Source organism: Anarhichas minor, unplaced genomic scaffold, assembly GCF_050575085.1.
Source record: "Anarhichas minor isolate MPS153535 unplaced genomic scaffold, ASM5057508v1 ptg000041l, whole genome shotgun sequence".
NCBI lineage: Eukaryota > Metazoa > Chordata > Actinopteri > Perciformes > Anarhichadidae > Anarhichas > Anarhichas minor.
Window position 1 is genome coordinate 1836658 of NW_027466487.1, and position 16525 is coordinate 1853182.

General features: G+C 39.0%; 3 protein-coding genes across 4 annotated transcripts; all 3 read left to right on the forward strand.

Annotated features, from left to right (window-relative positions):
- Positions 1–1472: 1472 nt before the first annotated feature.
- hcst (hematopoietic cell signal transducer) lies at positions 1473–3504 on the forward strand. Of its 2 annotated transcripts, XM_076109105.1 has the most exons (5): positions 1473–1530; positions 2059–2132; positions 2319–2339; positions 2547–2681; positions 3001–3504. In XM_076109105.1, the coding sequence occupies exons 2-5, from the start codon at positions 2066–2068 to the stop codon at positions 3042–3044; spliced, it is 267 nt and encodes an 88-aa protein (XP_075965220.1). In that variant the 5' UTR covers positions 1473–1530; positions 2059–2065; the 3' UTR covers positions 3045–3504. The 2 variants fall into 2 exon arrangements, with proteins under 2 accessions (XP_075965220.1, XP_075965221.1); XM_076109106.1 differs by lacking the exon at positions 2059–2132 and having other exon boundaries at positions 1508–1530; positions 2185–2339.
- Positions 3505–4850: 1346 nt separating this feature from the next.
- Positions 4851–6456, forward strand: tyrobp (transmembrane immune signaling adaptor TYROBP). Its single transcript, XM_076109621.1, has 5 exons — positions 4851–5539; positions 5626–5646; positions 5748–5891; positions 5978–6045; positions 6159–6456. The coding sequence occupies exons 1-5, from the start codon at positions 5506–5508 to the stop codon at positions 6213–6215; spliced, it is 324 nt and encodes a 107-aa protein (XP_075965736.1). The 5' UTR covers positions 4851–5505; the 3' UTR covers positions 6216–6456.
- Positions 6457–9940: 3484 nt separating this feature from the next.
- LOC142969178 (casein kinase II subunit alpha-like) lies at positions 9941–15348 on the forward strand. The gene is made up of 15 exons (XM_076108881.1): positions 9941–10019; positions 10771–10862; positions 11151–11227; positions 11396–11524; positions 11645–11756; positions 11883–11984; positions 12080–12130; positions 12219–12278; positions 12396–12479; positions 12596–12706; positions 12878–12979; positions 13671–13771; positions 13886–14034; positions 14200–14289; positions 14498–15348. The coding sequence occupies exons 4-15, from the start codon at positions 11424–11426 to the stop codon at positions 14611–14613; spliced, it is 1179 nt and encodes a 392-aa protein (XP_075964996.1). The 5' UTR covers positions 9941–10019; positions 10771–10862; positions 11151–11227; positions 11396–11423; the 3' UTR covers positions 14614–15348.
- Positions 15349–16525: the final 1177 nt, after the last annotated feature.

The window sequence follows — 16525 nt, forward strand, 5'->3', positions numbered from 1 at the left end:
AAATCTTAAAATGTTGAAACTAACCATTAATAAAGACTATATAGATATTACATGGTTTGTATAGCGCCCCCTTATGGACATTTTCCCCCCATTTTCAGATGAGACCGTTTTTTCGTGATGAAAAAACAGGGATAAAACAACAGACAAAAGTGAGTGAAATTGATTTTCAATTTCAAAGGCATCAATCTGTAGTGCTGCAGATGGAGCTGTGAGGCTTTTATGGACAGCGTGTCCATAAAAGCCTCACAGCTCCATCTGCTGTCGCAAAGTTGTCAGGATTAATCGACTACAAAGACGAACCACTCAGACAAAGTACATTGAATTGTCTCAAAGTCGAATTGGCAAACTGCCAGAATCAGATCATGAAACCACGAGTGGACTGCCTCCTTGAGGATGTTGAGGAAAACGCAGGCTGACTGGTTGACAGGCTATATAGGTGAAGAAATTGAGGCAACATGTTTGTATGACAATGTGTTTGATAAAAGCATGAATCCTTTAATGTCATTTAATGTGAGAGTATCTGTTTATTGAGTAAAGAGTCAGAGGAGTTGGCACATTTAAACAACCCACACACTTTCACGCTTTTATGTCGGGATCTCTCTCACTTTGATTTGTGATCTTAGTGAACAGGCGCGGAAGAAGATCCAGCTCATGTCCTCCTCTGTCAGCTCCAACCTATGCCCTCTGGCAGAAGATGTAAAGTTATTTCCTCCCTACATATTTGTTTTTAGAGCGGTAAAGGATGTAGCTCGCCTGGGGTTTGTGTAACAGCGTCGTACTGAATGTAAGTGTCACGATCTATCTTAATTGTTTCTTGTCTTTTGTGATGTTTTTATGTCTGTGAATTGCTGGAGTGGAATTTAACTAACTACATCCACTCAAGTTCCGCACTTAAGTACAACTTTGAGATACTAAATCAACTGATAAACGATGCTACCCATCAGTATATAAAGGAGTTGAAATTAGCTCCACCTTTACCATCAAAGTGAAATACACATTAAGACATCGGTAATTATAATCCAGTGATATGATAAGAATTCTGAATTGGGCCAGTCTACATAATGAATGTTTTTACTTTTGTTACTTTTACTATATTTTGTATACATCTGGGCTTTAACTTAAGTACAATTTTGAATGCGGTACTTTTATTTGTAGCACAGTATTTCTACACTGTCAAATTGCTACTTCGACTTGATAAAAGATCTCCCTACTTCTTCCACCACTGCTGAATTGTAAATTCTATTTCGTTATTCTGGAAATGGAGTGCAAAGTCCAGGACAAACTTCTTGGGGACATTTAAGTGTATGCTATTTTATTCTATTATAATGTATACCCACTCTGTATTTATTCAGATGCAGATCAAATCTGCCAATCCGCATTGTGTTTACACAAAAAGAAAACAGGCAGTGTTTTGGCCCACCAGAGGAAGGAAGACAATTTGACGTCAGCCTTCAAAAGTGAAAACTAATGGGAAACTAGAGACACGTCCTCTTTTGGATTCCAGATAGCAGAGCAGCTGGAGGAGAGCAGGTATGAGGATCTTTACTCACACTGACTTTCTCTTCCTCATCCTAACTTTTAACGGTTCACTGTCTGTCAAAGTCAGATCAAAATCTGTTTTGTGTGTAGTTGTAGGTTAAATATACACAACAGGAAAATCTGGTAAAAGTTTTGTTTTATACAACTGTGAAAACTAAATTTGCCACATGAAATGCATTCGCCAGAGCTTCATGTTCATGACTTTCTGATGATTTTAGAGAGTCCATTTAAGAATTTGTTTATCGTTTTCTATTCCCTTTTTCTCATCTATTTTTGTCAAATACCTACTCAGAAGCGTATGACTCATTGTGATATGGAGTTGTTCAGTGCAGATATAAAAGGTCAAACCTACAGTTTCAAACAGTTTTGGGTGATTTAGCTTTGATATGCTGATATCAAATACAATGAAATTTGAAAGAGAGGTATTTATAACACATGTGAGTGTTGTATGGAATATGTTTCTCAATTTAGAAGCATGTAGCTCAAGACAAAGTTTGGTTTCTTTTTTTTGTATTTCAGAGAGCTCATGACTGAGTTGACCAACTTGATAATGGCTTACAACAAATTCTTTATTGTCATAGTTTTTCTGTGCAGTAAGTACGTTTTCATAACTCTCCTCTCCTTCTTGTACACACTCAAATATAGGTGGCCTTGCACAGGAAAATGAAACCACAAACATTTTGCGTAACGGAAACTTAACCGACAGAGGTGTTGCTGCATGCCACTATTAGCAAGAAAACAGCAGAATCTCTCATGTTTCTTTCTTTTCTTTCTCTTAGACCTGGCTGTGGCACTCACAGGTACGTACGACAAAAAGAGGACACACACAACTTTGAAATTCAATGTTTATGAATGTTATCATCATTATCATCATCAACATGTTATTTGGAAAAACAAGCAACACAAATGCGGAGCCAGACCACGAGACCTGATGATTCATTTTTTCCTGTCAGTCTTATAGTTCACATCTTCCATCCCACTCTTTTCTTTCTGTCTGTGTTTCTCAGAGAGCACAGCGCCTTGCTACAGGATCGAGCCGGGGACGGTAGCAGCCATCATCTGTGCAGATGTGCTGCTGACCCTTGTCATTGTCATTGTCACCTACCGATGTGCCAGCCATCGGCGTCAGAAGATGGACAATGGTGAGGCGATGGGGCTAAAATGAGTCAATGTTGTGTGTAGAAGTGTGGATGAAAAGGTTTATGAGGGATCGGCCTCACAGATCTGCTCATACGGTTTCATACTCCTGTTTACATTGGGATGTACATGTTTTTCTCCTATGTTGATAAGATTATTTGTTTACATTTGTAAAACTTTTTGGTACCCTGCCAAAAGTGCCTGTGGTCTATGATATCACTATATCCATCTCACTCTCTTATTATGTTCTTTGTATTTGGTCATTTTCTATTGTCAAATACTAAATTATCTCTGTATTTGTGTCTCGCTCTCATCTCTTCACAGCTGACAAAGTGTACATGAATGTCCGAGCCAACTGCAAGAGCTGATCTAAAGGTGCTGCAGTACATTATAAGATTATGTTAATTTTTTTTTAAATCCTGTTTTTTTTTTTCAACAAATAAATTATTCAGAAAATGTTTAAAAAGATGAATTCAACATTCAACTCGTTTGCAATAAACACAAGCAGAGTCACTTGCACATATTACAATTCATCAACCTTGTGAATAAGATATCTTTATGTGGTTTAACAACACGACACAGCACCCTCTGCAGTTGACTTTTGGTAGCACTTGACTAAATACTGTATTTTCAACAGGCCCTGAACTTTTCATGTAAACATTTCCGCTGTATTTTTATGAGTGATTTAAAAAAAAATAAAAGACTGACCTGCTGATTTTACACAGATGCTTTACAGTGTATCACCTGCCAAACCACTGAGTTGATGATGTATTAAAAGAAATGAATAAAAGAAATTCAGCTTCAGCATAAAAAACAAGTTTTAAGAAAGTGTTCCATGTCTGGTAATATTTATGTTGAATGGACATTGGCTGTTGGAAGTAGATCTTTTTCATGTGTTTGGTTGGTTCACATGCTTTTCTCTGTTGGTTAGCTTCAAAAGTTTTTAGTTTTTTCTTCTTCTCACAAACACTTCTTCTCATCTACTTTATCAGGGTGTACTAAAGTGACATTTAAACAGTGCGACTAACACAGGAGACCTGATTAGACCTGGGACAGGTGATGTTAGGTTTCCCTGTGTGCTGATGAGGTGATACGGTGGTCAAGCTGTCTGCTGTTTCAGTTTAACATAAAGAACATGCTGGCCAAAGCCGATTCAATATCTGTGAAACATCTGTCTGATCTACCTCCTCTATAGATGCACTACATTATTTAAATGTATGCAGTGGAAACCCTCTTGAATAAATAACCCAGAGGGATTTCTCAAGAGCCGATAGCCATGGGATTGGATTGGATTGGAATAGCTAAACTGTCTCCTCTCATTTTCACAAAAGTTGGGAAATTGCAGGGTGGTTGTGCAGGAGGAACTTCCCTCGCTCAGAGCTGCTCTATTATTGAGTATCTTTTGACACCTACATACAATAATACATCTGCTGGTATATATAGCTTTAATTAATTCCCACTTGGAAAAAAAATGTTGTACATGCCTGTCTTTCAGTTCTGTTGATGACACCAACACCAACAGTTTTGGTCACAACCTGGCAAACCCAAAAGTTGTTCTTATTCATGGTTTCTGAACCGTTTTAGGAAATTATTAATTACCATTAATAGAGCACTTGGTTACAACTCACACATTTTATTATGTGCTTTAATCAAAATGCAGTCAAAGGGCTCCAATTTGTCTTGCTGCTGCAAGGCATTTACAACTACAAAGAAAAGAAAAAGTATTTGGCTGCTTTTAACATACATTAAATCTAAAATGTTACTGAATATTTTCATAAGTCTTCTGGCAGTTCCCTGTAGAACTAAAAGGGACAGCTTCTGGAAAAACATGTTTGAGAAAATGTGGCTTGCTTTAGCTTTCTTCCTTTATATGATTTTTAACCTTAATTAAATTGCTAACTTTTATCCCTGCTTTTTTTACAAATGATTTTTATTACATTTAATGTCCGAATCATTTATTTTGTATTTTCTGTTTTACTAGGATCAGATAAGATTCGATTATTATCAGCACTTTGCTATATTAATAAACATTGCTATTATTGTTGATGTTGTTATTGTTGATGTTGTTATTGTTGATGTTGTTATTGTTGTTGTTGTTGTGTATGTCTGTGTTCAGTACACATCCTGTACACACATATACTTGTATTTTAGGTATTCATAAATAGAAATATTTAGACAGTTGTATTAGATCATTATGACACCTCGAAGTCTCCTTGACAAAAACAATAAAGGTAAGCTTTCATTTCTCTGACAGGACATCATCATGAGATATAACCCGGACTGGCAGCAGTGCTGTGGCCAACCGCCTGCTCAAAACCACAGGTCATGAGGAAATGCTCTCTTCGGAGATACAGCCGCATGCATTTTAGCAGAAACTGCAGGTGTAATGAAACTGATGATATACAGCTCCTTATCTTGGCATCACTTGGACGTGTTACTTTGAAGAATCTAAATGCTGTTAATAAGTCAAAAAAGATGGCTAATGATCAAATGATGGCATGTGACAGGGTGTAAGAATGAGTTTCTATGCAGCCCTCACATGAATGTCACATTACAGAGAAGAAGCAATAACACCAGCTTCCTCTTCTATGCAGTGGACTCCCTCCTCCTCCTCCTCCTCCTCCTCCTCCTCACACAGTCACATGCTGACAATCTTCAGACCACTGACAGTATCGCTTTGTGGACGGTTCTTCATCTGTGAACCCTCCTATCTCTGGCTTTCAACATCTTGCTTATAGGTGTGACCACACAGCCATTTGAAAGACAACAGAAGGACCGGCCCTCAACCTCTCTCTCTCATTTCTTCCTTTGCCAGAAACCACCATAAAGATGTCTGATATTTGTATTGTGGGTTCGTTTTTTGGTGAGTGGTGTTCTATATGTTTGACAGAGAATGATGAGTGTACTCTCTCAACTGTTATTATAAGGTTTTTATTAACTATCTTTCAGGATCTGCAGAAGGACAGCAAGGTATTTTGCTTTCTTAAACCTTTACCTCTTGTGGGATGCTTGACTACTATGTTGTGAGTTTTGGTTTTGTGTTACAACGCTACGTCTTCCCTCTGTCACAGACTGCGGTTCCTGTTACCTGATAAATATGGCGTCTGTATTGGGCATTATTGCCTCTGATATCATCTTGACCGTCTTCATCACCATTTCTGTGTTCTGCTTTGCGACTCGCCACAAGAGAAGGAGGGAATGGGATGCTCATGATGGTGAGCATTGACTTAGTGCTGCTAACTTGTGAGCGTGCATGGTGGGTAATAAGGCAGGTGGGCAGTAACGTTACCCTTTTTAACAGGTAAAAGAAATCTGCCATCATCAGCATCAAAGAAAATGGCAACAGAAGTCACAGAATCTCCTTACCAGGTAAAGCAGAACTATATTATTGTTTAAGCCTCAAAGATACTGAATGTGATTTTTGTACGGTTATATCTAAATATTATTTGTGTTTCGATGATGAATTGTTGACTTTTTTGTAGGAGTTACATGGAGTCCAATCAGCTGTGTACAGTGATCTTCGGCATTTTAGGAAATGAAACACTGGAACTATAAAAATACGAACAATGCCTTGTCTGCAAGCTATAATACCGCACACACCTGTTGTGTGTGTGAGCCACTTCCCGCTGCATTATAAGTAATAACATACATGTATTTTGCATGTTGTATTAAGTACTGTGTTGTGTTAAATGTGATGCTCACTGCAAAACATTTTTGTTTTTTCTCAAGCTGTCTTCAAATACGTTTTTCTATTTAAGTGATTATAAATTAAACTACATTTTAAAATCAAGGAAATTGTAAAGATGCATTCTTTTTTTTGTATTTATATTTCAGGAGATTACTTAAACATTTTCACATTACAGTGAACATACAAAGGCTTCACATATTGAGATAAAAGTAAAAATGTCAGACTCTCGAAGATTCTGTTCTAAGTGATCAGAATAGGTGTGCTTGATTCATTTTCTGACATCTTTGATACTACGATCTATAGCAGCTTTAACCAGATTCCAGGAGTAAGTCAAGCACAGAATTGTCAGAACCTCTTTATTTCTTATATTTGTTCACATGGTCACAACACAAAATGCACGTCAAAATCTAAATTTAGATGAAAAAGTCCCAGAAGCAACTGTATTTGGAAGCAGCCAGTCTGCCTCGTATGACTCAACAGATGGCGGCCCCTGACTCATGATGAGGAAGAAATAGAATCTGGAAAAAGAGCGAAAAACAATTGGCATTCAACATTATATTCATACCAGATGAATAAAAAAAGCAAGGTCTGGGAAACTGCACCTTCAAATTAGACACGGATGAAATGTTACTAATTTAAACATTCATTATATGTTGCAGTTGTACCCTAAGCCAGACAGGATGGATAGAGATAAAAGCACAAAACATTTGTCTGATTCAAATGTATTGGAAACACACCTTTGTATGATCATCAGGGGGCTCTGCTCTTTGCTGGAGCAGAGAAGCTACTGGGCATGAGCTCTTGGGGTGCTAGAGCGTACGTGAGAATTGACAGATCTTTCAGGAAAGCATTCACTGTACGCATTAGTTATCAAAGAATGCGGTTACAATATTCTCCGGGGGGGAAGAATAAAACATTTCTTACCTATTGGATGAGTTTCAGAGCTGAGAAACTCCCTGGTTTCTGTGGAATATTAAAACCCATTGTTCATTCTTTGATTGCTCAGAGCATCATTGGTTTTATTTAACTGAGAATCTGGTCTTACCATCATAGTCTGTATCTCCTCTGTTGCCCACTGGAGCAGGTCTGCCATTGTCCTCCAAACTCTCATGATCCATCAGTTCTCTGCTTCTGCCTGGGGCCAGCATACCATTGAACCCGTGAAGTCTTCCTGGTGTCGCCTTTCTTTGGAGACTGCCAGTCACTTGGTCCCCACTCGAACGGATAACTTGTTTTCCTGACAAATGTTCAGCCTCCTGAGCATCCACCGCCTGCTCTATGCTTGCTGGGTGTGCTCTGTGTGGCCCGCTGTGCTCCCTGCTACCCTGGTCCTGAACCAGCGGCCCCACATTGGTTTTGCTCCTTGATGGTGCTTTATCCTTCTCCACAACTTTAGAAATGATGATCTCATCACTGTCAAGGCCTCTGACTGCATCTGGGAAGAGTAAACGTTTTTACACAATCTGCATCAATGCGTCGTCATACATTGGGATGTTAGTTTTAACTTGAACTTAAGGGACTGCACCTTTGCTTTCACCTGCTTTTTTATCAGATACTTCAGGTCCTGAAGTATTGAGAAAACTTGTGTACGTAACATAAAGCCCACACACCTGTAAATTCATTGGAGCCAAAACTCTCTGTAGATTGCGCCTCTGACATATCTGTGAATGAGTTTGTTGTTTTTGTAATACCAAATCAAAAGACAATTAAGAAATGAAAGTTATAAGTTAGTGAGTTGTACATGATCTATACAGTATAATTCATTGTACTACTAATTTATTTCAGCAGGAAAAAAAACACAAAAATGTACCATCAGAATCTTGCTCTTTCACAGGTTTACTTGGAGGGTTTGCTGCAGACATAGAAAAATATATTAAATATATGTATCTAATATTTATATCATATAAATACATAATCACTGAGGTGGTTTCATATTATAACAATCAGATAATGTTGAAAGTGGTTGCTACAGTAAAACCCATACGATTAATAAATGATAAAGCAACACAAATACCAATATGTCTCTCCTCTGTTTTTGTCCCTTTCATTTGAAGCCCACGTTTATGTTCTTGGGGAACAAAAAGTACTTTGAGGATCTGGTATTATGATACCTTCCTGTTTTAAAACTCTCAGTGTATCTGAAAGTTACATTTTGAATGACAGACCTGTAATATTTGCAGGTATGGTCTTTTCCGTAGATGTGCCAAGTGCATCTATAACAAGAAGAAGAAGTTACGTGATAAAAGTTCCCGCTATGGTTTTAAGTAATTATTTATCTAATTTCAAAAAGCAGTAGTAAGAATAGTTTGCGTGAAGAAAACATCAAATGGAATTTAAAAAATGACATAAATGATCTCACCATTTAGAAAGCTTAACACATTTTCTCTTTGCGCTTGAAAAGAAAGAAAGACAGAGAAGATGTTACCCCACTGATACATCTAAAGCTCAAAACAACATTTATTATTTTTTCTCTCTTCAGGCTGGTTTACCTCTGATTGGGGCAGTTACCACCAGTGCAAACAGTAGAAGTAGACAAAACATGAAACTGAAACAAATAAAACCATTAATTCAACGTTGAAATGCATGTTTATATGGCATTGTCATTTGCAGCTGGGAAAAATAAATATTTCAATGACAGATTAAAAGAAAAAGAAAAATATCTATTGGACAAAATATAAAGACTTACAGCTTCATTGTTGACGTTGATCCTCAGATGGGTCCACTGTTTGTCAGCAAGAGCTCTGCTGTTTTGTGTACTGCTGCTTTAGCCAGAATGTTTACCTTTAATAGGTCTCGCCCTAGTTAATTAGATACTGACAACATGCATCAGATTGAGTAGCAAGTCAAAGACTATTTATGTGTGTTTAACAGTGCATGACTTGCAGGCAGAGGGGCAACAATTAGGCCACAGAAGGAGTCTATACAAGGGTCTATTCATGACATCAATTCAAGATGCAAACAAATGTTCTCAACATTCAAAGTCACAGAGAGCATTTGTCTTTCTCTCTATTGTGTGTTAATTACAGGTTGGTTACTTCAGGAAAATGCCCGTGGCATATTCTATGAATGGGGTACCATTTAAAAGGATGACACAGAGCATAGTCATTGTTTTCTGTCACTATTTCACCTTTGTCCGTTTAACCAGGAAGCCACATGGTGACCTTTTTTCAAAACCGGCTCTATACTGAACATTGAAATGCCTCTTGGTAGAAATATCCTGAAATTAAGAGCACAATAATGTAGTAACAAAAAAAGCAGTTTTACAAAACTATTTGAATTGCACTTTGTATGTGTCTGTCTGCTGTACTCCAGCTATTATATAAAACATGTGATTTATGAAGGCCTGCTGAATGATATCTGCCCTCTTATATCAGAGCCTGTGGTGGTTAAACACTCATGTTGTTTGTGGAAATGAACAGTGCGTTCGGGATTAAGGTTCACTGACAAAACATTACAGTTGTGACTGACTACTCATACAGGAATGCAGATACAAGTTTATGCTTAGACCTGTTGGTGGAAGAGGGAGATACAACCCCCCCTCCCCACCTCACCCCCATGAAAGAGAAAAAGGAGAGCGCCCTCTGCAGGAAAGGCTGTTCGCACTAAGCTCTTGATCCCGAGCATCGCCATATTGACGTCCCAACAACGCTGAGAGGTAATCGTGTTATTTAACCACAAATCGTCGTAGGTTTGGAACCGCTGTTGAGTGTTTCATATGTGAGGAAAAGCCGAGAACAAGTAACGCAGCAGTGGTGCCTTTCTACTGCTCGATCACAGTGTTTGTAAGATGTTTTTTCAAGGCGTTGTCAGTCAGTTGCCTCGCCAAGCCAGCAGGCTATTCACTCCCCTAGCCTGCTAGCTTAGCACTTTATAGCTTTAGGAAATATATTTTTCGAAGCTTGTTGTTTAGCTCTACGTTAATCATAACCACGATGATTGTTATTTGCCCGTTTTGACGCGGGGTGTTTATTAAATCCCGTTCCAGTCCCACAATGTCGCCGAACGCCAGCTAGTTGTGACTTTCCAACCGGCTTTTCCCTCTGCTGTTGACGAGCTAATGCTAACTAGCTAGCTAGCCCGACCAGCTGCCCGGTCTGTGTGAGAGCTAGTTAGCCGTTAGCTCCACTGCACTAGTGCAGGCCTTGGGCCACAGAGGGTTTTTGCGTACGCTCACCTTTTCATTAAAGTATGTAGCGGGCTAACTGGCTACAATTGAAAAGAGTGTCTCGTACCAGAGCTACCATTTCTCGATTGGATGCGTAATTTCATAAACCTGTTAATTTAATGGAGCCTTGCTAAACCTAGCTGTATTGGCTGGCAGACATTATCTCACATAGTTAGTTCATGTTTGCTCAATTGACAGCATTGATTTTAATCAACCTACATTCTGCCTTTTTTTCCGACAGGAGATACTGCCTTGCTGTAGTCCCCAGTGATGACTGTATTGAGCCCTGTACCTCCTGATTAGACTGGTCGGATGCCCCCATTTAACATTCAGGTCTCTACATTTAACACGCCACCATATTTTAACACTAGACGTGTTATTTAAATGACATATATTGCTATTTTAAGTTGCTCTGCCTTCCGCATGAAACATCTGCATTTCGTTTGAAATTCTCTTATTCAGATCAACATCCTGTGAATCAGTGGGGGAAATATTTTCAAGTTAAAACGTCTTTTAAGCTTTGATTATTTCTCAGTTCTACATATGGTGTTGAACTCATGTGAAATGTTTGACTGTAGTAGTCTTAACAATTTTTGTTTTTATATCTGTATGCCCATTTAGCTTTCTTACCATAAAGGCATCTCAACTGCTCCTGTTTCAATTCATCTATCACCATCATCCTGGAGGGAACCTCCCAGGTATTGTGTTTCCTAATAATTAGATCACCTCATTTCACCTATTTGTAGTTATATGAAGTCCTCAAGTGTACCATTGTACATTAGTACACAACATGCTTTTGAATGTACTTGTGTTTTCTCTGTGTCATTTTAAGTGACTGAATCTTTTTAATATTTTTTTTTTTTTAGGATATTTAGAGAAGATCCCGTGTAGAATATGTCTGGCCCCGTCCCAAGCCGCTCCCGAGTTTACCCTGATGTAAACACACAGAGACCTCGGGAGTATTGGGACTATGAGTCCCATGTTGTTGAATGGGGGTAAGGCAAAGGGGAATTGTTGGTGCTTTAGTTGTTTTTGTATTGCTCTGCATTATAAGCCATCTCAGCATTGTTAACCATGGCTTCCTTTTATTTCATTTTATTTTATTTTATTTTTAGGAACCAAGACGACTATCAGCTAGTCAGAAAACTAGGGAGAGGCAAATATAGTGAAGTGTTTGAAGCCATAAACATCACAAACAATGAAAAAGTGGTCGTCAAAATACTGAAGGTATGGGAATAATCAATTGATTGTCCTTATGAAGTGTTGCAGATGCTCTTCAGTAAAACATATTCGTGATATTTTGTCACCTCGGGGGCGATTTCATGTACCTCACAAGACTGTCTTTGTTCACAGCCGGTCAAGAAAAAGAAAATCAAGAGGGAAATAAAGATCCTGGAGAATCTGAGGGGTGGCCCAAATATCATCTCACTGTTAGATATCGTCAAGGATCCTGTGGTAATTGGTTCTCTCCTTTTCTGCTCTGCAATGAAGAACTTATGTATGTACAAGGTTTCATGCATAAACACACATCTACATGTTTTTCCTTTCAGTCCCGAACCCCTGCTCTGGTCTTTGAACATGTGAACAACACAGATTTCAAGGTAAAGATCAGTTCTTTGTTGACTTGTCATTTTGGATATGCTTTTAATATTTTTATTTAAATGTCTCATACATTTTTATTTTTTACAGCAATTGTATCAAACCCTATCTGACTTTGACATACGGTTCTACATGTATGAAATCCTAAAGGTAAGGAATGGCTTTTGGTACGCTCAGTTCATTACATTCGTTTAATAATTCACATTTAAGTGTGTGTGTGTGTGCGTGTGTGTGTGTAATGTACATTATTCTTTTATTACCCACTAGGCTCTGGATTACTGCCACAGTATGGGGATTATGCACAGAGATGTCAAGCCACACAATGTAATGATCGACCATGAACACAGAAAGGTATTGTCTCACATGCTGACCATTCTCCTGTTTCTTGTTTTCCCTGCTGTGACACCAGCAAATCATATATTTTTATTTAAATACATTAAACTACATTTTTTTTTTTTTACTTCCAGCTCCGCTTAATCGATTGGGGTTTGGCGGAATTCTACCACCCAAACCAGGAATACAACGTGAGAGTGGCATCCAGGTACTTCAAAGGACCTGAACTGCTGGTAGACTACCAGGTGAGCCTCCGATACTCTTCCTCTGTCTAATCACGCCGCTTTTATACAAGATGCTCAAACTGGCACTCAGCATTTATAGTATTAAAGAAGAGAGGACTGTTTTTTTATTTTTTATTCAGTCATGGAGCCAGTTCAAGCCTTTTTAACCTCTCATATCTATATTATTTGCAGATGTATGACTACAGCTTGGACATGTGGAGTTTGGGTTGCATGCTCGCCAGCATGATCTTCAGAAAGGAGCCTTTCTTTCACGGTCATGACAACTATGATCAGGTAAGTAAAATCAGCCCCTTTGTGTATGTGGTCACAAACCTGTGGCCTAAAGAGAGCTGTGTCTGGGGCTGTAACGTTGCATAGAACATGATGTCAGTTTTACACAGTCAAACCACATTCTTCTTACACTTGACGGAGGCCACATAGCTCTGCTGGAGCACCTGGGATTTTATGTTATTGAGCGAGGGTAGACATTTATTATTAACTTTTTGGGAGTTTGCTGCACTTAAAAACAGACAACTGTAGGATTGTACTCGTGGACACAGATCATAACACATTGTAGCCCCATGGATGGGGTCATTTGAGTTGTGGGCTTTCCCTACATGCACGGTAACACTGAACATAGCATTTCCAGTTCATTCCACGGCTCTTTTTGGGCTTGTGGCGTTTCAGTTCTAGTGGTACACAATAGCAGATGTTGTTTGACATAAACCAAAGGTAGCTTTGATAATAGAAAATCTTCCCAAACTGATATTAAATGAAATATGCACATTATTAATTAAAATGTGTATATTCCTATATAATTACCTCTTTATTAGCATAATGTATACTCTCCATACAGACCCACTACCTAATTGACCAACACTATAAACTGCAATGGGATCCATGCCCCTCAATACCTGTCATATGATTTAACAAATGTCTAATTGTACTCATTTCATTGTTGAATTGTGCTTTTTCTAACTCTCAGCTGGTGCGAATTGCAAAAGTACTCGGCACCGAGGACCTGTACGACTACATTGACAAGTACAACATTGAATTGGATCCACGGTTCAATGACATTCTCGGAAGGTAAAACATTGTAGCTGCTTGACCTCGGCCAAGTATTATTGAATGTTTTGAACCAAGATTCTGGCTAATTAATACCTTCGCCTTAAAACTTGATCCCTGGTTCGTTCTCTGTAGACACTCCCGCAAAAGGTGGGAGAGGTTTGTGCACAGCGAGAACCAGCACCTGGTCAGCACAGAGGCTCTAGACTTCCTGGACAAACTGCTGCGCTATGACCATCAAGCCCGCCTCACGGCCAGAGAGGCCATGGAGCACCCCTACTTCTGTACGTTTTTGTTTCTCACCTTTTTTTTTTTTTACCCTGTCTGCATCGCTTACTTATTGGCTTGAGTAAATTGCCTTAAACCAAAATTTGAGTGCAATATGTAAAGTGGCTCGATTGTGTCAACGCTTTTGTTTATGACCCGCTCAAATCCCCTTTTGTTTGCAGATCCCATCGTTAAAGATCAGGGAAGAGGGGCCACTCCTGGGGGGATGGCTGCAAGCTCCACACCAGTCAGCTCCTCAAGTATGATGGCTGGTAAGTAGCCCAGCGTTCCTCTCATAATCTGACTATTTTTGGGGGGCTTCAAATTGGAGATACAACTTTATTTGAAGCTAAATAAATTGTCAGATTGTCAGAAAGGGTGTGTCACAATATCTAACTGTTTCTTTGAATGCAAACAAAGTTACATCTCTAATTTGAGATTGTGATGACAATGATTTAATGCGCGCCTCGTCTCTCCCAGGCATCACCTCAATGTCCTCCTCACAGCCGCTGGCTAACATTGCTGGATCACCCGTCATCTCTGCTCCCAACACCCTGGCCACACAAGTCCCAGCAGCCACCGGGGCTCAACCCTGAAGCCACTTCCTCATGTTTATGTGTGCTCATGGCCATGTCCTGCCTAGCTCTCACTGCGGCCCAGGGCCATGGCTCCCCTTTTTATGTTCAAAATAACAAAGAAGAAGATTTAAAATTTGCTTTTCACATTCAGTTATATTTTGACACCTGGACTTGACAGAAATGTATTGTTGCACCTGTCAGGATTATTAGAATTAATTTGAGTGTGTTATTTGACAATGCCATTGTCTAGAAACTCTAATAAGATGTAGACATGAAGAGAATGGATAATAAAATTTATTTTGTATGTTCCAAATATACAGTCTTGCTTGAAACTGTTTGATGGGGATCCTGCTGTATTACACTGTGAACCTTGACAAGATCTCACAAAACGGAGTCGGGGAATCTGGTGTGCCCCACCTTAACAGTGCTCGCCGGTTGCACACGATGTAATGTGCAGGAGTTGTTGGTGTTTTGAAGTTGTTAGATGCTATAATTCATTAATTGGACTTTTGTAGATATTCTACAGTTACTGTCAGGTTGCATGCACCCAATGCTGAGTATCACAGGATCAATAGTTTACCAATTTTATGTTACTTTCACTTCTATATGTGTATGTATGTGTTCATGTTTGTTTTTTATGAAGTCTCTTACACATGATTTTGATTACATAGACGATTTTGTAACTTTTTGTTTTATGTCGGGAGGAGTCATCACCTACAAAAACAACTTCAAAAATAAACAATTTAAACAGGGCTTTGCAGAAACTACACGTTATTGAGTATACCGTCTGTTGACTGGTCGCATTGGCAATATATGGGTGAATTTAAAGCAGAACAGCGTAGTCAGCATGTCCGACAAAGACCATTTGCCTTTGATAATAAATTAATATTGGCACCAAATGATTTAATGTGTTCATAAAGTGCATTCCAAGGCTTCCCACGCTGTTCATGCGTTCACGTTTTGAAGGAAGTGAGTGAAATGCATTTATCTTAATCATTTTCTACATAGTGTTTTAATTATTTTTGAGTTATGGAGGCATCAAGTGTGTTGGTGTACAGTACACGTTTCAAAAGATTAAAAGCTGAATGTGTGAACTGGAGCAGGGAACACATTCAGAGCACATCTTTTAGTGTCAGTTCTGACCAAAATGGCGGGATGATGCTCCCTCCAACTACAATAAAGTTGAAGATAAGTCTGCATGACTCGCATGCATGTTGGAAAAAAATGAAGGCTTCCACAAACCAGGCAGTGACAAAAATAACATCCTGGTTGCGCCCAGAGGTTTAGCAAAAGTTAAAATGACACAAAAAGTGTTAATTATCCTGGACATGTAAACGGTCAAGAGGTCACGAAAGTCCATTTACTTTCAGAGCGTCTGATGGACACTAACTCACTCAGTGCTTCTACTGTCCCACACGGACAGAACCTGTACTGGACACTACTATCCCACACGGACTGGACACAGCGTCTTTAACTCTATTTGATCTAGATCAGGGGTACGCTGCAGCATTAGAGCTGTTAGGAGATGCGATTTTTGGCTTCGGACGTCGTATCGTGGATGTGACACAGATAGGCTCCAACCATTCGGAAACATGCTGCATTCACGTGTTTCTCATATATCGGAAATTATACATACTAAATACTTTTTTCGTGTTCAATTGCATTTTTTGGTGGGACACATTTTGACAATACACATACATGTCTTGTATTTTATCTTGTGAATCAAGATATACCCATACTGGCCTATATTGTACCGCAGATGTAAGATGAAGAGAGGAGGGAGAGGGGGACGCATCCGGTCTATTAGGTTGAATGCCAACGTGTCAATTGCAAGATGCCAGTGTGAGTATTGTTTTTTAATTTTTTTTTTTGTGATTATTTTTTTTGTGTTCGTACCAAATACACGATAGCAACTTTAATCAAAATCAGC

Coding starts and splice junctions, on each gene's coding strand:
- hcst (XM_076109105.1), top strand. CDS start 2,066: ATGACTGAGTTGACCAACTTGATAATGGCTTACAACAAATTCTTTATT. Junction 2,133..2,318: donor TGTCATAGTTTTTCTGTGCA/GTAAGTACGTTT, acceptor TCTTTCTCTTAG/ACCTGGCTGTGGCACTCACA. Junction 2,682..3,000: donor GCGTCAGAAGATGGACAATG/GTGAGGCGATGG, acceptor ATCTCTTCACAG/CTGACAAAGTGTACATGAAT.
- tyrobp (XM_076109621.1), top strand. CDS start 5,506: ATGTCTGATATTTGTATTGTGGGTTCGTTTTTTG. Junction 5,647..5,747: donor ATCTGCAGAAGGACAGCAAG/GTATTTTGCTTT, acceptor CCTCTGTCACAG/ACTGCGGTTCCTGTTACCTG. Junction 6,046..6,158: donor TCACAGAATCTCCTTACCAG/GTAAAGCAGAAC, acceptor ACTTTTTTGTAG/GAGTTACATGGAGTCCAATC.
- LOC142969178 (XM_076108881.1), top strand. CDS start 11,424: ATGTCTGGCCCCGTCCCAAGCCGCTCCCGAGTTTACCCTGATGTAAAC. Junction 12,131..12,218: donor TGAACAACACAGATTTCAAG/GTAAAGATCAGT, acceptor TATTTTTTACAG/CAATTGTATCAAACCCTATC. Junction 12,480..12,595: donor TCGACCATGAACACAGAAAG/GTATTGTCTCAC, acceptor TTTTACTTCCAG/CTCCGCTTAATCGATTGGGG.